The 21,031-nt window shown below is 34.1% G+C and overlaps 2 protein-coding genes across 2 annotated transcripts in view; both read right to left on the bottom strand.

The window, feature by feature from the left end:
- The window catches only part of LOC144450678 (titin-like), a 450,019-nt gene that overhangs the window by 8,837 nt on the left and 420,151 nt on the right, over positions 1–21,031 (bottom strand). Inside the window, exons 330-340 of the mRNA XM_078141331.1 lie at positions 19,501–19,636; positions 18,838–19,016; positions 17,654–18,481; positions 16,772–16,969; positions 13,978–14,130; positions 13,314–13,539; positions 12,727–12,792; positions 11,606–11,653; positions 9,589–9,733; positions 8,545–8,788; positions 583–718 (exon numbers count right to left, since the gene is read on the bottom strand). Coding sequence (XP_077997457.1) covers positions 583–718; positions 8,545–8,788; positions 9,589–9,733; positions 11,606–11,653; positions 12,727–12,792; positions 13,314–13,539; positions 13,978–14,130; positions 16,772–16,969; positions 17,654–18,481; positions 18,838–19,016; positions 19,501–19,636 — 2,359 coding nt within the window. The remainder of the gene's footprint in view (positions 1–582; positions 719–8,544; positions 8,789–9,588; positions 9,734–11,605; positions 11,654–12,726; positions 12,793–13,313; positions 13,540–13,977; positions 14,131–16,771; positions 16,970–17,653; positions 18,482–18,837; positions 19,017–19,500; positions 19,637–21,031) is intronic.
- LOC144450925 (CAVP-target protein-like) lies at positions 1,617–6,942 on the bottom strand. The gene is made up of 4 exons (XM_078141686.1): positions 6,895–6,942; positions 5,768–5,972; positions 3,115–3,549; positions 1,617–2,014 (listed from the first exon to the last, which is right to left on the bottom strand). Exons 1-4 carry the CDS (start codon positions 6,940–6,942, stop codon positions 1,617–1,619), a joined length of 1,086 nt encoding a protein of 361 aa, XP_077997812.1.

Genomic DNA, 21,031 nt, shown 5'->3' with positions numbered 1-21,031 from the left:
TACAGGAAACTCTGCGCTGTATCTCACATTAGAAGTAAATTTTTATCAACTTATCAACATCTCAGTAGTAAATACAGCAACTGTTATCATTGAAGGGGTGACATTTTTTAAATTTCGTTAGAAGTACGAAAATGAAGTTCAGCAATTGCATTGAAGTAGACCCCCTCCCCCTGAACAAACGAAGTTCGCTTCTTGAGTTTGTGTGACATTGTGTGATTGTCACTAATGGTAAATATGAATTTCCAACCTTATTAACCTGTTTACTGAGATGGTAAACACATCAAAATACTACCAGAAACCCAGTATCTCATATTTACATTAGAAGTAAATTTTTATCTTTTTCAAACTTATCAACAGTACTAAATACAGAAGCTATTATCTCATTGAAGACATGAACATTTTTTGAAATTTGGTTAGAAGTGCAAAAATGAAGTAAAGCAATCACATGGACACCAGACCCCCCCCACCCCCACCCCAACAAACAAACAAAGTTCACTTATTGAGCTTGTGTGACATTGTGCGATTGTCCGTAAGTATTTGACCAATGTGACTCCATAAAATTATGATTTACAGTAAACTTACCATTTAATTTCTGGATCTGGTTCACCAGATATCCTACAGTCAAATCTGGCTGCACTTCCTTCCAATACCTCTAAATCTTTTAATTTTTGTGTCACAGTTGGTTTGACATACGCATCCTTCTTGTCTAATTCGGCACCTATTCAAGTAACAAGTGATGACACAAATACAATTTATCTGACATGATGTATGCAAATTACATGTAAAGTATATGCAAATGATCAACCCATTTGAACCAATCATCTATATGCATTTGATTTGGGAGATAACTACCCACTGAACACCTCAATACTACTGAGTAATAGTATCTGATATGTTGTATGCAAATTACATGTAAATTACATGTAAATTTTAAGACTCCATATCTATAAGTTAAAACTTCACGGATTACTGTGAAGATGTACATGTCACATAATACAACTTACAAGACAAGATAAGTATAAAAGATTGAAGACGACAGACAACATTGATACTTTTCTTCATTGGTTTAAGTGCAAGTATGTCTCAACAATTGAACACCTTCACCAATCATACGATATGTAAATCAAGTAATGATTGGCTAATGGTGATAACATAGGAAGGAGAGAGAGAGAAAGAGAGAGTGAAGTTACTGTTTACAATGCTTGGTTCTTGTTACTTTGTTAAAAATGTCCTTGTACCCATAATACTCATAATAATAGACATCAGTTAATCTGAAACAGAATGTTGTCTGACTTCACAAAAACTTTCTATTACATTTTATCGCCTGGTACACAAATTGTTTACCAACATTGCTGCAGTTCATCATCCAACACATGAAAAAATCTACCTACATTGTTACATTCTTTTGCTACATTATAAAATGTATACATTTTTGTTGCACCCGATGATAAAATGTAGCAATGTCAGTACATTGTAACAATAAGTAAGTCTAACAATGTCCTGTTTCAGCTAAATGACTTCTATTATATATATCCACACTCACAAAAGTGATCAATCATTATATTGTTACATTTTACCCTCTTACCAGTGACACAACAAAAACTCAACACATTACTCTAACCTTCTATTGTAACATTACAACTGCAGGAAACCGAGCCCACTGAATTCGTTGCTATGCAACTATAAGTCCCAGAATCAAACACATCTGTGTCGTAAATTTCAAGAGTATAAACTCCTTTTTCTTCAAATATTTCATAGCGTTCTCCAGTTTCCAGGGCTTCTCCTTCCTTTTCCCACCTAATTGTGGGATGAGGTTTACCCTTGACAGTCACAGATAGTTTAGTAATACAGTCCATAGCAACTGTCTTGTTACGTAGTCTTAATATAAACTCTGGTAATTGTTCATTGGTGGATTTTTCCTCAAAACCAGTACTAGAAATTGGCAGTGTAAGTCTTGCAGCTGGCTTAAAAACAGGTGTTTGTACTGGAGTTTGGTCCTTGGCCTCAACAAATTCTGAAATAAAATTAAGAGAATATATAATCAGTGTGTTTCAAAATATTTTGATTTAAAAAAATTAAATTTGTAAGAATTTTTGGTTTGAAGTGTCAAGATATGTTGAAAAAAGTTTATAAATATTTTTGTTTCTGTGGTTAAGATATGTTTTTGAAAAAAAATTTCAAAGTATTTCTGGTGTGGGTGTGAAGATCTTTAGAAAAATTATTTTTGGTCTTGTGTATGTATATAAGGAAATTCTGATAAAAAAGGAACTTGTAAATATTTTTGTTCCTGTGCATGCCAAATCTTTTGAGAAAAATGACTTTGTAAACATTTTAGGACCCAAGTCGAGATATTTTGTAAACAGTTTACAAATATAATACATATCTTTACATTTCACAGGAAATTGGTAACATAGAGGTTAATTGAGATTAGACAGGTCACTGGTTCTACTTCAAGGCACCTGAGACTTTGTTTACTTTGTAGTACATTTTGAAGAAATAGTTTTCTCAGATTTCTAAATTTCACGTATACAGGTGTTTTGCTTGGATAAATTTTGAGGTATTGGGTTACAAACTAACCATCTAAAAGAAAATGTGGTGTCAATGAACATACTCTTATGTTCTACTTGCAGGTAAAAACTGACGGACACAAAAACTTTCTATAACAAATTTAGTTCCAGTGTTTTGTGACAGAATTAGAACAACTTCACTTTCACAGATTTATCCTACACGTTATCATTTTAAACTAAAGGTAAAACATTTCTGTGTCCGCAATCAAAATGTACAGACTATTAGAATATCTATACATTTGATTAATTTTAAACACCACAATTTGTTGATATAATGTTAATGATAGGAATCATTTCTTCAATTCTTGTCCATAATAAAGATAAACCTTAACAGAAAGTTACTGAAAAAGAAAATTTTTTGTGGGAAATAATTTTGGTGGTAAAAATCTCCAAATGTGATTACTTTTAAACCAAAATTTTGATATAAATTTATCAATAAGAATTATTCGTACAATTCTAGTCCAAAATAAAAGTTCTACTTACAAAAAAAAAAAATATCAAATAATTTTGGATGCCATAGAAAATGCAACAAAAGCATATAGCTTACCTTCAACAAAAATATCGGCAGTTGAGGTAGTAGTCCCTGCAGTATTAGATGCTTCACATGTATATGTTCCATCATCTTCTTCCTCAACTTCAGCAATAATTAATGAGACTAGATTATTATCGCCGTATTCTATACAATAATGTTCATTATCAGTAATATCAATATCATCTTTAAACCATCGTATGGTAACTTCCAATTTACTTTCTATTTTACAGTCCAGTCTAACAGCACTTCCTTCACACACATCAATGTCATCAAGTTCTTGTGTAAACTTGGGTTTCTTTGCAGTTTCTTTTTGGACATTGCGCCTGCGGAATACGGACTGGATCTTTTTAGCAGCTGCAGCCACTTCAGGGTCTTTTAAGTCAATGTCAATGGCTTCCTCTTTATTGGAAGCTTCTTTGTTGGGTTCAGGTTCATCAGGATCAGAGACTTCTAGGGTTTGAAAAAGACAAAAGAAATGGTAGCTAAAATATTTGATTTTTATACACCATACGTCTAGACTGAACAATTTGTGATTGTGTACACTCCTTTAATCACGCAAACAAATTTTTCAGTCTAACTATGCGTCAGCACATGCATTTTCTCAGCATTAGCTTCTTTGGCTTGCACAAACACAGCAACATAACCTCTAGTACCACACACATTTTCCCGCCAAATTTTTGACAAAAATTGCTGTTTCTATGTAAATGTTTGGCCAACTTTAACTTTATTTCAGAACAAAAATAGTCTCACTCCTGAGGTGGTAGCAAATTATGACAAAAAGTGACGACAATAATTTTGCGAAAAACGGATTAAAATAGTTATGTCATGTGTGTTTGGTACTAGAGTAATCATACAAACAGAAAGCTGGCAGGAGGCTGGAAACAAGCCAAAAGTAAGTTAAAGAAGAACCTCACTGTGCACAGAACAAACACTGCAAGAAAAGCTCACACAGAATAAAAAGTACATGCAACACAGAGCACAATTTTTATTAGAAAACAACAATAAGACACTTTGGTCGGCAGTTAGTTAGCTGTAAGTTTTGAAACCATAAAAACAAGAAAATTAATTGTAGTAAGTAAGTTAGAAATCTTGTATGATTAGACAGTTGCATCTGTAGCACACAAACAAAAACACAACAAGAAGAAGAGAGTGGCAACAGAGATGAGAATGTTGAGATGGGGGTATGGGGTAAGAGAACCGAACTGATTAATGGTCATGCAGATACCAATTTACAGGATGTACCTTGAGGAACCATAAATTTATATCAACTAAAAATTGTAAAAAATCTTGCATAATACATCATAATATCTTTCAAAATCAAGCCAACTATTAGGAATTGTACATGAAACAATATCAAATATTAGAAATGTGTATAGATTATTGTGCATATAATTTTTAAGTTTTAATTAATTTTCATCTGACAAATGAAGGCCTTTAATAACACATGGCTAGTAGTGAACTGTCTGATTTTTGAGGCAAGGAAGGTTGTTCCCGCTTCCCTCCCTGCAGACTACATTTGATAAATTTCAACAAGGACACCCATGCATTCCCTAATATTATAGGAACAGAAATACAGTATGGGTTGAAGACTATTGGGGACTTTGTTTCCTATTAGCCTAGACACTTGTTTGTTTTTGACTGTGTCATCTCCACTCTCTTGCTTAGACTTTTGTCCATCGATTATCTATTCAATCCTAAAATGATATGATTCACATAGCGGCTCAACAGAATCAAGTCCATCATGTAATCTTCCTCTTTGTGATTGGCTGCCCTGTCTATTGACTGTACATCCCACGGCTCCACTGTTCATGTTAACTCTAATCATGTGATAATGCCACTGATGTCACCTGATACAGTGGATAGATTTAAAACCTAGTGAGAAATTGCAGTCCATTTTCTGGCAAATGCTCCATTAAAAAACCCCAATTCTAAGCAAGTGTTAAGCCAATGTCGGTCGTCAGGAGTAACATTACGCAATGTGGTATTACCGTGGATATTCGACAAACTAATTCTTCCTACTGTAGAACTTCCATTTTTGACGAATTAAAAGTTGGTATTACGTTCAATACATGTGAAATTCACTGGGTTTCTATACCAATACACAATCTATAACTGTACATGTTTTGCAAAGTGTTTGTGACGTCTCGACCATGGATAAATTCTCAAAACTAGGCTATGGTACATTTTCCTGGAAATATGTACTGTCTTTGAGTGAACTTTTGTCTATGTGACATCCGAAACGAACAATATATGGGCAGGCATGAACTTTTCAATTAAAGGATGAACACACAGTGTCGCACAAGTACAAGCTCAATATTAAAACAGTATACCACATTTAATAGAAGTAAATTTTTATCAACTTATGAACATCTCAGTATGTAAGAGGACATAGCTGCCATCAATTAAGTGAAGGTCACATGGCAACAGCCTTGATCATCTGAAAATTGGTAGATTTAAATCCCAGTAAGAATTTAAAATTTAACTGATATTTTATTAAAGTAAAATTTTGAATTCAAATGTCTATGCAAGATGTTGAGAGGACACAGCTAAAATCAACCAAGCAATGAGTCTACGCTAGTTTCTCCCTGAAGACTATGAAGGACTTGAAGATTATTAAAGGAAGACTCTGGTTCTCAAGGTACATCCATGCTAAAAATAAAACTCTCACCTGTGTCGTCCTGACTAGTGTAACTTCCATAGATATCTTCAGCTAGAGTAAAAAGGTGGATTAGTATGGATGAAATGTTAGAAGCAAGCAAGCAGGCAATGAGATAATGTAATAGGGTTGATATAATGAGTTGCAATGGTATGGTTGTAGTGGTAGGGATAATATCATGATACTGTACTGGTAGATGGACTAAATCATCACTGGTCTAGTATTTCCTGTATATACATTGACTTAAAGTACTTTTTTTTTACTAAGGGGATTCAAGTTTGTACAATGTATGACCATGTATGGTTTCTGACTTGAGACTTTTTTTTTTTACCGAACTGTATCCATAGAAGGTATCCTTGTGTAATAAAGTGATATATTGGCAAACTAAGCTATCGCTTGGTAGCCACCTTTATAGAGAGATGCAAGTGTCTTGAAGTGGTTTATGATCCCCAGGGCTAATAGAATGACCTAGGAGGAGGATTTTGACCATCTACAGCACAACTTGACCTAGATATTGGTGAAGGGAGTGGACCTACAAATAATGAATTTGACCATCTACAGCACAACTTGACCTAGATATTGGTGAAGGGAGTGGACCTACAAATAATGAATTTGACCATCTACAGCACAACTTGACCTAGATATTGGTGAAGGGAGTGGACCTACAAATAATGAATTTGACCATCTACAGCACAACTTGACCTAGATATTGGTGAAGGGAGTGGACGTACAAATGATGAATTTGACCATCTACAGCACAACTTGACCTAGATATTGGTGAAGGGAGTGGACCTACAAATAATGAATTTGACCATCTACAGCACAACTTGACCTAGATATTGGTGAAGGGAGTGGACCTACAAATAATGAATTTGACCATCTACAGCACAACTTGACCTACATATTGGTGAAGGGAGTGGACCAACAAATAATGAATTTGACCATCTACAGCACAACTTGACCTACATATTGGTGAAGGGAGTGGACCTACAAATAATGAATTTGACTATCTACAGCACAATCTAATACAGCAATCTAGGGTGTATGAATTCACTGACCTTGGACTTTTACCATAGAACTTGACATATCTAAATTGATAAGCTAAGCTGTAGTCAAATTTATTCAGATTAAACAACTACCTGGCTCTTCACTGTTGCTATGTTACCATGACTACAAGCATTTGGCATTGTTGCCAAGTGGACACTTTCAATATATGTTGCTGTCATTCCATTAAATGAAGATTGTAATATTTTTGTCATTTTTTTCTAACATGATTATTTTGTAAAAACAAAGTCCATATTTTCTCTGCATATACACATATATATATATATATATATATATATATATATATATATATATGGAACACGTTAATCCATTTATAATTTGCTTTTTCAATATTGTTCTCTGATTCCATCATGTGATTGATTTTCCTCACAAATATATTTTCAGATGTAAAAGTTACCGGTAAATGTTAGCATGATTTTGACCAACTTCTAAACATTTTGTGAATTTAAGTCTGACAAATGTTGTTATAAATATGTCCGGTCTATAATTATCTTCCTGACAAGTACTAGCAGATTGTGACATTTCATGAATGAAACTTAACTTTCAGTTCAAGTGTGGATCTAACGTTTAGTACCCAACTGGTATTACAACCCTTTGATTATGGGTCTATTATCCAACTGTATCTAGGAATGTTTCTCTTCCGTATGTTCCTTAATTTAAAGTCCAAAGTCAGTGTGTATTAACTATCGTTGCGGAATTCCTCTCCAATGAACATACATTTTCTAATCAAACTCATGCACTATAAATCAACTTTGTCATCATTCTACCATGCATACAAATCCATGCATTTCTACACATTCCTTTCCTCTACTGGAACAGTGATTAATTTTCCCCACATCCATATTTTTGCATAACACCATTAACGCCTCAGTAATAGTTTTGGGTTTTCAATAAATAAATAATAAACGACAAACCCATGCAAGCGAAATAATTTTCACCATGCAAACTAAAAAAATATTGGTATTCCTGTGCATCATACATCCATGCTTTTTTGCACACCAGGGATTTTTTTTGCCTGTATTAGCTATTTTTTTTATGATTTGATGAACATTATTAGACAAAATTCTTCATTTGTGCTTTGGATGAAATTAAAACCATGTTATATTCTTGAATAGATATACATATCGGGTACACAGTATGCATTTCATATATAATAGTAGGCTATGATTGCCCCAAACTTTCAGTATTTACCTTCACACCTCACATTCATAGCTGGTTTATCGTCCAACTATTCTTAAATACAGAAATAAACTTGCATTAACTAAAGATGTTCAAATTACATTACTGAAGACTATCATTAATAAGAGAACTATACACGTTTTAAAGTGCTTTACATCTCTGGAAAAAGATTACATTTCACATTTAGAAAAGAACCAGGCTCTTGTTGACTGAAACATTCACTCTCCCTGTATTTTGTAACATTGTTGCCAATATACAACATATTGCTACAATGTAAAACTCACTTCCTGTAAGTTGCAACTTTGTTGCAAAATATAACAATGGTGATATGTAAACATACTTCCTAACATTTACAACTTATTTGTTGCAAAATACAACAAAATGCTACAATGTATTAACACACTTCCTGTTATTTATAACTTTGTTGCAAAATGTGATAAAATGCTACAGAATGAAAACAAAGATTGTAGTGGAAGACAAATAAAGGCTTTATTGACCAGGAATATACAACATATTGACCTGGGTGATAAAATATAATGACTTACCGTCAACATTAAGATATGCTAATGTACTAGCTTCTCCAGCCTGATTGGTTGCATTACACTTGTACTCTCCAGCATCTTCAGGAAATGCTTCAGCTATGGTCAGTTTACATACGTTATTGTCTACAGTCATATCAAAATATTTGGACTGTTTGATCAGTTTGTTGTCTTTATACCAGGTAATATCAGGCTCTGGTTGACCTGTGACCTCACAGCTAAATACAACGCTGTTACTTTCCGATACAGACTACGGAACAAAGCAAAGATATTATGATGTCAAAACCTGATCTAAACCGACATTGGGCAACTTTCATGTGAGATTCCTTGCTTATATCACATGATTCCAGTGATGGGTCATGTGACCAACCCAGATTCTCAGACTGCAGAACAAAGCAAAGATATTACGATGTCAAAACCTGATCTAAACCGACATTGGGCAACTTTCATGTGAGATTCCTTGCTTATATCACATGATTCCAGTGATGGGTCATGTGACCAACCCAGATTCTCAGACTGCAGAACAAAGCAAAGATATTACGATGTCAAAACCTGATCTAAACCGACATTGGGCAACTTTCATGTGAGATTCCTTGCTTATGTCACATGATTCCAGTGATGGGTCATGTGACCAACTCAGATTCTCAGACTGCAGAACAAGTACACAGGTTTGGACTTCATGTTTGTTTTCACAAAATTTCAACAGTTTGTTTTTTAATAGTTAAATGCCAATATTGATACAGTATGCTATACAGATGAGCAGTGTATCTGCTAATGATAGCCAAATTGTGTCAGTCAAAATGATCAAAACTGGTTCTTGTCAGTCACCACATAGAAAGAGATGGGGAACACCAAATTTTGGTACGTCAATAGAAATTGTGGGCATCAGTGACACATCAAATTAGCCTAGCGAGCACACTGCAGATGAGCTTGCATCAACATAAAGATAGAGCATACAAAACTCACAATGACTTCTCATTATACTGCATTTTGTCAAAGCATACATTGATGAAAACAAATTAACAGGTCTATAAATGTATCTGAATTTACCTTATCTTTAAGCTTGGTTGTAAATTCTGGTATAACAAGCTCCGTTCTCAGTTCTTTGCCTGCATCAGTTTCTTTGAGTAAGTGTCTGAAATCGAGTTGTTCAATGCCATCAACCTGGGCAGTCATTGCAGTTGGATCTAGTTTACTACAAGTGAAACAGAAACAATACAAGATGAATATTTTATGTCGTAGGTTAGGTCGAAGGATCGAACCAGATGGTTGACAGTGCATTATGCAAATAATTAGAAAAGCAGTGTTTTGGGCAGATGAAGATGCATGCATGTTGTGCGACATGTTATGCAAATTTATAAACTACATCTGAAGTGGTGGTCAAGTGTTTGGGATATAAATACTTTGCAGTGGTTGCAAAGAATAGTTTTCTACAAAAACATTGATTACATTACCTCGAAGCATGCTACAATGTGATGATTTAAACTGAATTCAATAAATCTCGGTACCTGCAATAGCATTTTACCTCATCCTCGAGGGTCAAAATAGAACAAGAAGGTCGACTTATTATCACATGTGCCTACAGTGACACTTGTGAAGCACATGGAGCAGAGGTTATGGTATCAACCAGGAAATTGAATGTTCGTTACTTTTATGATACACCTATAGGCAGTAACAGTCTACTTCAGGTACCGAGAATTGAAAGATGTACATGTTTATCATTCAGTGTAGTAAAATACAAACATTACACAAGAGGTAATGGACTCAATGTATCTGTAGAGATCATATACAATATATTATGTACACTACAACCTCTATATAACAAATTCTGTTATAATGAAACATTCCGTTATAAATTCAATACCGTTCTTGTCTCCAAACTTTACATTTCAAATACTTTACTATAACAAACACTGTTCATTATAATAAACACTTTTATTTCAATGAGTTTGTTATTTAGAGGTCACAGTGTACATAATTTTCTCATTGGTAGGTTTGTTCTAGTACATAAATTCCATGGCAAAGACTTTCGATTGCATAACCAATATCTGAAGGTGTCATAGTCTAATAATTTAGTATGGAACAACACAAGACAGCTGACAACAGGTTCTATTTTTGATGGAAATATTGCATGGATACATTAATTCGTACTTGAAAGTAATGCCAGCATGTCACTTGAACAGCAGATTTAGTGAGTGAAACTTCCTCATTACATTTTGTATTTTTTGACATATCAAACTCTTACAACATGGTCAAAAAGTTCCAACCTATGTTTCCATTATGAGCTTTTTTAAAGTGGCCATACGAATAAGGATTTGGTATTTATTTTGGATTTTTAATTTTCAGCCACTTTAAGAAAACCAAGTGGGATTGAGATTTTGTGACACCTCCTGAACTTGGAGAATACACAAGGCAAGTTTTCACATGAAAATTTAGTTTCTAATATGAACTAGATTTCCTATTTTGCTCGGGCTTTGTTAAGCTGGAGGGTAAGTTTGACAATCAAAGAAAACAGAAATACATGCAAAAATTTATATAATTGTAACTTGAAAGCAGTAAAATTCACCTTCGACATAAACAATGGTTTAAAAACATTGCAATTAAAATTTGGTTCAAATATGGATATATCAAATTATACAAAATCAATTATTAGTTGACATTTTTGGGACGATATGAAGCTATTACAAGGTTGCCACTGATTGGACAATATACATAAACTTAATCACTCATCAACAATACAGCTAAAAATGTTCTTGTTTGCTTTGTTTTCTAACCAATCAGAAGGAACCTTATAAATTGCTTCACATATCTGACATTTTCAGAAAATCAAAATTTTGGCCAAGTTCATTTTGAAATTCAGTATCAACCAAAATATTATAATTTTAAAAAGATATAAATATAAAATCATACAGGGATATCTGCTCTAAAAAAACAAAACAAACGCTGCAATCTAAATTAAACTTATTACTGTTAAAAGTGCAGAAAAAAAGGGATGGAAGAATTTTGACAGGTTGCTCTTTATGAGGACTATTAGCAGAAAACAAGGTGGGATCTATCTATGGCCAACCTGAGGGCTGTTTCTATTGCTGCTACAGGATGATCTTCTTGAGCTCCACTGTTGACAAAATACACAGTACACCCATCAGTCTAAATTCCCTTACATTATTTCCTGGTTTAATTCACATTACTGTGTTTCAAAAGTAGCAATATGGTAGAGTATTTACTCAAAGAGTATTAATTTGTAACAAAACTGAAGAGTAACACTTGTAGTTTTTACTTGAAAAGTATCTTTTTTGTAAAAAAAATTGCCACATTTTTTTTTGAAAAATAACACTTCGTAACAAAATCATGAAGTATTTACTGGAAAGGTGACACTTTGTTACAATATTACTACTTGATATGTAACTCTTTATACAACACTGCTACAAAAGTAAATACTTTGTTACAAAAATACTGTCTGTTATTCACTAACACAGTAACTTTTCTAGTAATCATGTATTATTGACTAATTTCTGATGGTTAGAATGAAACTTCATACACAGGTTCATCTCAAAGCTGAAAAAAATGTTACATTTTAATCTTAAACAAAAATATCTTTCCAGCTGTCTATTTTGAAATTTGAAGACTATGGTAAACAAATAGGCTGGGATCTTCCCACCCATCTTTTTCTAGTTCTCAAATTTGCTGGAAAAAGTTGATAATCAGAGTACCATCTAAAGTGACTTGAGAAAAGAATACCATCAACTAATGTATTCCTGGAATAATGAAAAATAGACAACTTGAAAAATCTAGTTTTGTTTCAAGCTTATTTGCATGAATTAGCACATGCACAGACACTCCTCCATGATAACCTGCTAATAATGAATACCATTGTTAGTTATAGCTGTCAATTGCAACTACCTGGATACATTGTAACAAGTTATTTCTACTTGTTGCTACATTGTGGGTACAAATAGGATACAATGTAGATGTTCTAGACTTTTCTACTCTGCCTTGCCAGCCACCTTAACACTGCAAGCTGGCAAATAAGATGTAAGTGAATGAAATGTTGAGTGTTAGTTGATTAAGGGGGTTCACTACCATGTGGTGTGAGCAGCATAAATACAGTATATGTTTTCATGCAAACAGATGGTAGCACTTATTGCAAATCATTGCAACAACTAGTACTACGGTAGGTAGTATGCCAACCTGTCATCGCCTTCAGGCTCAGTACTTTCATCAGTTGGCTTTGTGGTTTCTTGTACTGTTTCATCACTGTTGGGTTAAGAATTACATGGAAAAAGTGTTTCAGTGCTTTGCCACTGACAGACCATTCCAGTTGTGAGGTTTACACACTCTCTGATTTCACTTTAAATATCATTTGATGAAAAGAGTGGTTGCTACACTGCTAGTGGTTATCGACCTAATTTATTTACTTTGGGAGGGGTGCTACACATATTTTTCAGTCTCGATTTGTTTTGGATAATTATGAAAAGAGTGGCTGCTACATTGCTAGTTGCCATCCAATGGTACCTAATTGATTTACATGGTGGAGGGGGTGCTTCACCTATTTTTCTTTCTCAATATGTTTTAGATATTTGAGAAAAAGTAGCTACTTCTTTTCATACAATAGTACCTTTTGATTTACCTAGTAGGGGTGCTAAGCCTATTCTTGGGCCTTTAGATCATAGCAATACATGTATGTCTTCCACTATATGTTACTGCAAATCTAATGTTATCTTATCTAATTTCGTATCATGTGATCTGATCTAGTGTAAATTTTCAATGCAACTTACCTGGCTTTGAGAAGCTCAGTGACTTTGGCAGTATCAACATCCTCTTCCTTGACAGTGAGTTCAAATTCACATTTAGTTTGTCCCTTATCATTAATGGCTGTACACACATAAATACCTGAATCTGTTGACAAGGCTACAGGTATTTCAAAAGTGTGCACAAACTGTGAACTGTGTAGTTTAATACGATCACTATCCTGCAAAGACTCGTCACCTTTACTCCATTGGACTGCAAGAAAATAATCAAGAGACTCTGGATCAGATAATCATATGTATTGATATAGACTCATTTATCCTATAGTAATAACTTGATAGCTCTGGGTAAAAATTGTGCAATTGTTTATAAGCTTTGGACTCAAGTGATTTCTTGATCACATGATCTTCTGATACTCCATAGTTCCATGGCAGAGTGAGGGGGTCACGACAGCAATGGTCTTCTAATGATATATGTCTGTCTGTCTGTCTGTCTGTCTGTCTGTCTGTCTGTCTGTCTGTCTGTCTGTATGTATGTATGTATGTATATGTATGTATATGTATGTATGTATGTATGTATGTATGTATGTATGTATGTATGTATGTATGTATGTCATGTTAAACCTGACATCTACATACCTTTTGGGACAGATTCATGTACATGTATGTCATGTTAAACCTGACATCTACATACCTGTTGGGACAGGTTCACCATCAAGTTCAGTTGTAAACTTGGCAGCTTGACCTTCATCTACAGTGACAGATTGTGGTTTCTTTACAAATTCAGGTTTGAAGTAATCTTCATCACTTGAAGTAGCACCTTTGGTAGGTTTCTCATCTTTAGGTTCTGTTAAAAGTTAAAGTTTTAAAGTGTCTAGAACATCTTGTAGTTATTGATGTTGCCCAAAGATTTGGCTTTCTGACTTGATATACTGGATTGACAGACATTGCCAGACAGCTAAGTCTCTGGGCTAGATGTATAAAACACAAGTATAATGGTGTGGCAGCACTCTGGAGATTAACTAACTTTCAGAGGCATACAGTCTCCTTCCTCAAATATCAGGGGACCATTGTCAGATGTCCCTGACATCCAAGGACAGAGGCTGTATGTCTTTAAAAGCTGTTGTTTTGTTAATAATTTAATCTTAAGAATGTCACCACCCTATTTTACTCATACAATATATTGTACAGCCAATTTCATGTTAGCATTCACTAGCTGTTTGATATAACCATGCAGAAACCAATAAGAAACTTGCATATGCTACACTTTAAGATAACAAGACTGAATGAATACAGTTTCTTGCTACATTTTGTCTAAATGAACTAACTAATATTACCACCATGCAGACATCAAAACATTGGCGCCGGCATGTCTGCATCTATATAGTTACAGTACATTTAAATGGTTTATTTCATTTAGACAAAATATAGCAAGGAACTGGATCTTGCTACCTTTAAAGTGTATATGAAGTTTCTGGTTTTTGAATGGTTGTATCAAACAAAGCTAGTGAACGCTAACATGAAATGGGTTGTAACTTGAAGTAGTCTGTAAGATATAATGTGTCATGCTAACTTAGCAGATACCAGTTGATGGTAAAAAGGAACCTGGAATCCAGGTGATTGGGGATTTTGAATTTTGATTACCCAATCTAATTAGAAATAATTAACGTGTTTGGGAAATGATGAATTCAAAACCCCCATCCACATGGATTCCAATGACACAACAGATCTTACACAAAGTTCATAACTGTACATTTAACTTACAATGTGATCTATCAGTACAATACTTATTCAAAGATGGCATCCATATTGTTAGACTCATTGAGATATATGAGTCTGTTACTGTCACTGATGTCTAAAAACCCTTCAACCCCCAACATTGCTGAACTTGGTATCACCTTAATAAATTAAATGCTTTCTAATGTGAATAACTCTAATTTTAACAGAAAATAGGGGTGATAAGATTGGTTTGATGAGCACAGAGAAAAATACTCACCAGAGGAAATTTTGGTGGTTTGGAAACACACTGGTGCAATGAATGAAAAAGCGGTTGGTCTTCATGATTTTGAAAATTGAGGATGTATCAGATTAAAGACAGTAGTGAAGCCATATTTGAATATCTATTTTAACCAAAGTTGAGTGAGTGTGTGCAAGCAATTAAGAAATGCAGGAGGAATTACTATAGAAGCCAGTTCACATGAAACCAAACATTGTCTGACTTGACAAAAAATCTTACTCACATTGCTACATTGTATCACCTGGTTTGATACAAATTTACTAAAATTGTTACATTTTGATTCATTTGAAGGTTGTTGATGACCTAAATGTAGCTAAAACAAGGGAAATGTAGCAATGATAGTAGGATTTTTGTTAAGACAGATATCATTTCAGCTTTACTGACGTTCTTTGTGTATCTGAGGAATTATAATAGCTTTGGTTTCTGCAATCTTTACAGCTTAAAGGTTTTGTATTTATATTGGAAAACATATATTAAGAGGTATAGCTTTGGTGAAGAGTCTAATTCATGGCAGACAGACCCTTTGCATACATGTTGTATATAAAGCTTGAAACAGAGGCTGTTGACCTCCATAGTCTGCACTGCAAAAAGTACATTGCATGACTGATCAAGGTCAAGAGCGTCACTTTCAGCTCTTACAATAACAATCATGCAAAATATCTATTACACTGTGGTACTATACAGCAATTCATTTCATTTGATACACAGTAGCAGAATTTATGTTTACTTATCCATAAAGCATGATGGCATACAATGTATATATATATATATATAATGCAGTGCATTCGTTTTATGCTTAACACTTCTGGAAAGCATTGATTAAGGCACAGTTACCTTACAAAAGATAGAAAGTGATTTATGTGAGCTACTATAATATTTCAAGGAGACAGCGCAGTGGTGAGAATCAGGAGAGGTGAACTTATGACAGGCACAAGGCTATCATCAAGGTGTTAAACACTGTATCATTAACTTCTTATTTTTGTCAAATTTGAAAACTACCCTGTATGAAAAGTTATATTTCAAATGTCCTCATATGTATTGAATACTATTGGTTTGGCGTAGACATGTTGAATTTGGAAAGTGATTTTCTTGCATAACATTTTCACCATACAAATTTTAATAAGATGTTGAAGGTTATTTTTTAGCTACATGTATGGTAAAGTGACTTGGAAACTCAGGTAGATTTACACTTGCAGTTGTTAACAAAGCTCAGGTAGGGAACTTGGCAAAATGATGAGGGAATCACTGGTAGATCTTACCTATTACTATTGCTAAAATGAGAGCTTAGATATATGTACCGAGTTCTTACAACCTGTTACAAAAAACTTGGTAGATTTTACCTACTTAACAAAAACATTGTTAGGGAACCCTGACAAAGTGAGTGAAGAATGCAATATATGGACATGATACAGTGACTAACACCTTGACTTTAAATCTGAGGGTGATTTTACAGTTTTTCTTGACTACTGACCAATGACAGTAACAGTTGCCGAGGTTTCAGCCTCTCCCACATCGTTCAGAGCCTCACACATATAATTGCCTGCGTCGTCTGGGAACACCTCAGCTATGACCAGCTGATAAATGTTCCCTTTTTGAACATAACGGAAGTCTTCACAGTCCTCTACATCTTTATCATCACGCAACCAACCAATGTCCATAGGTTGAGCACCTGGTTAAAGTGTTGTAACAGTGTTAACATGCAAATTATGTAAAATAGCCAATTATACATGCTGAGTTAGAATGTCATGACACATTTGAAAACGTTTGGTTTACTGATTGTCAGAGGATACGATGAATCTGTTAAAGACACTCTTTCTTAAAAAATGTCAATTACACAAACTAAAACATATTATTGTTATAATTTCAAATAAAATTATGGTACATTAATAATACACTCGATATGATTTTATCATTGAAATATCAAACATTCTAGTATTAATATCACTTCAAATGAAATAATTGTAAATTTAAATAATTCAAATAAATAATATATTAATAAATAAACTCAGTATTGTTTGTATGTTTGTGATTATATGACTGAAATACTAACCAATGTTATTTATAAAACATTTTGATAATAATAGGCTGACAAAACGTTTAAATGTTATAATTATTTATAATATTAAGTATACATTTGAAAGTAGATCACTTGTTAATTAAAATAAATAATAATGAAATATATTATTTAGTGGCATTAATTATAAATGTAGTTGACACACATCCCTGTTGAGAAATCTTATGTTTAATTATTCATATTTGATTCTTTGACAAATGTTGCCATCATTTATATGCATGTATTAGACTAATATTCTTAAGGTTTTATATGTACATCATTAAAAATACATCTACATACCTTTGAGTTCAACTTCAAGAACGAGTTTATCACCATCTTTGACTGAAATGTCTTCTAGTTGTTTGGTAAAGACAGGTTCACCTTCTCCCTGTGTATCATCAAGATCAATAGAGGCTTTGATCTTCTCTGGTTCTTTATCCTTTGCTTCCATCATTTCGATATCAATTTCTTTTTCAGCTGGTTTTGCTGCCTCAGTAGGTTCTGCAGCTTCTCTTGTAACTGCTTCCTCTACCAATTCTTTCTTCACATCTTCAGCTGTAGGTTTAGTCGCTTCTGTTGGTTTGACTGATTCTTTAGAGATAGTTTCCTCGACAGATACAGCTTCCTTCTTCTCTTGAACATCTTTCCTTGCCATGTGTCCCCTAAAAGAGGCTTGAATCTTTGTAGCAGCTTTTGCAACTTCTGGGTCCTCAAGATCAATGTCAACTTCCTCTTCCTTTGGTTTGGTAGGTTCTGGAGTTGTTGGTTTTACATCTTCCACTTTTTCTTTCAGCTTTTCTGTTTTTGTATCCATCCTTGATTTGTGACCTCGGAAAGTTGCCTGGATTTTAGTTGCTGCTCTAGCTACGTCGGGATCTTCAAGATCAATGTCGATATCTTCCTGTGTGACAGCAGACTTAGTTGAGATGCTCTTGTGTGAGTAAGACTCTGCCTTTCTGCTGGATACTGTCCTTGACTCTTTGGATTTATAGCTGACTGATTTGTGTTCTTCTTTAGAAGAGTAGCGTGAGGTTCTTGATGTCTTAGTTTCTTGAGAATCAAGTCTGCTCACCTTCTTGTGTTTTTCTTCCGTCTTCTTATCATCTTCTGGTTGTACAACAGGTACAGCTGTGTGAAAATCAATGATTCATTTATGTTTTTTGAAACGGAGAGTCTTATATTGTGTATTTCTTTGAAGGTTTTGGCCACTTTGTATTTAGTTATGAATCTAGTTTCTCAAAAAAAGCAAAAAATCGACTTATTTTCCTCTGGTGTACAGCTGTGTGAAAATCAATTATTCCTTTACTTTTTTGGAGAGTTTTACATTGCACGTTTCTTAGAAGATTTTGACTAAATTTAGTTTGAATCTATAAGTTCCTCAAACAGTCAAGCTGTTTTCATTAAGACAGACTTAATTACACTTTTGAACTGTACATTATCAAAGATAGGTCTATATTCTTTACACAGTAGTCCTATATACTTACGTTCAGTCACTATGAGTTCTGCTACACAGGAAGCCTTGCCTGCTGCACTGCTAACTGTTAGTGTGTATACACCAGAGTCTTGTTGAGTCACACTTCGGATTACAAGAGTTTGTCTGTTTCCATCTCTTTTCTCCACTTTGATGTGGTCACTGTCGACAATTTCAATGTCATCTTTGAACCTGAATAAAGAGATGTGTATGGCTTCAGCTTTTCAATTTAAGACTTATAATAAAATATTCTTAAATATGTTGATCAGCTCAGTAAACATAGTAATAATAAGTTTTTGTATCACAACTATTAAAGGGTTCTAATTACGTAAGAGTAGTTTCACCTGTTCAGGTCAACAAGCTTTGTCAACAAGCAACAAATCTTAGAAAATGTATAAGGCCTTTTTTCCTCCTGAACAAGTAACCATTAGCTAAATGAGTGACGAGTGATCACATGTATACAAATACATGAACTACAAGTCGAGATTTGCGATCTCAAACTTGTGTGAAATCAATTTCACTTCCACAGTGTACTGAGTGTCTCAACAATGTCACAACATTTTATACTGTGTTTGGCGTCCCTAATACAATGAAAACCATTCACTCACTAATAAAGTAGCAAATTCAGTGGATATTTCTAAAAAAAAAATTGTCATATTTTTAAAATTATACTTACCAAGTTGAGGTTGGTTTTGGATAACCAGTAACAGTGACATCAAAGTAGGCATTTTGACCTTCAGCTACTGATTGAGTTCTTGGTGGATTAGGGAAAGATGGTCTCACATAGTTGAAAGTTTCATCAGGTTCAACCACTGCAAAATAATAACAGATCGATAATTCAGTCAGTTATTTAAATTCAAGATGGCTGAATGCTAATCATGGTGTGTCACATGATGCTCTCTTGGCCAATCATTGTAATGGAATTATTGCAAAATCAAAATTATGCACTTCTAGTATTTTTTGACCATTCCTTCCACATTTGGTAACTTTTTATACATGTAGTTTGAAAGAGCCAACTTTTCATAATCTTATTTCATTTGCTAAAATTTTTACTGACGTTAACTCAAAACAAAATGGTAAACAACTGAAAGTCACATTTCCCATGTCTCAAACTCACACATAATTATATATAAGGAAATTTGTAGAAATTATCATGACCTTTCAAATATTAACTGTAAATTTATTCAAGGACAATGTAAAACCATTCTCGCAACCATAGCATTATATCTTGCATGTTTTACTGTTGTTGCTAAGAGAACTGTGGTATTAGAACATTATGTGAAATCAATTTTCCACCATTTTCTCTGTTTACCAGACTGTGACAGACAGAGATCAACCAGTCTACTCTACGAGGTCAAAGGTTATTAGAATCAGTGCTGCTACAGAATGGATGACGTGACACCTGAAAACACCACAGAAAGAATTCTTTGCGAGTATCACAACACACACATCAACCTCTGGGTGAATCTGACCTTTTGAACCCAACTGCATAGGGACCACTTTTCGTTGTCAATAAATAGTACAATGGCCATTCTTTGCCAACTCTCAACTAATCATCATTCCAAACTGATCAAAATTCAACCACTGTTAGTATTACCTCTCTTTCCTCTCAGCCTAAATTTTGCATTATTGTCAACTTTTACCAATTTGTCAAAACTTAACTTATTTTTTCTAATCAATAAAGTACATGTATTGTTGGTGGCTGTCAGCTTCTTATGAATGGATGGGTGGATGTTTTTTAGGAATTCATGTCGTCCATACCTAATTACAACTATTGTTGTTATTGTGCGAGTCATTGCATACAGGACTGAGCACACCATGGTATCAATACAACTTTAATACACTATCTAATCAGGGCTGATACTGTACAGTTATATCTACACCCACTCAGACAAAATCATGGTGTTGGGAATATCTACACCCATATACAAAAACTTTGGTGGTAAGAATATCAACATGTAACTAACATTTTTATATTAAATCTGCGTCCATTCATTCAATCAGAGTAGTTCATAATGTACAGACACACACAGTCAAATTGTGATGCTATAAAGAATACAATGTATGTACTGAGCACACCATGGTAGAATACAACTTTGATACACTATCTAATCTGGGCTGATACCTGTACAGTTATATCTACACCCACTCAGTGAAAATCATGTTGCTTGGAATATCTACATACATGTACGCCCACACACAAAAAC

Source organism: Glandiceps talaboti, chromosome 20 (assembly GCF_964340395.1).
Source record: "Glandiceps talaboti chromosome 20, keGlaTala1.1, whole genome shotgun sequence".
Lineage (NCBI taxonomy): Eukaryota > Metazoa > Hemichordata > Enteropneusta > Spengelidae > Glandiceps > Glandiceps talaboti.
This window is presented reverse-complemented; position numbering and strand designations above follow the sequence as displayed.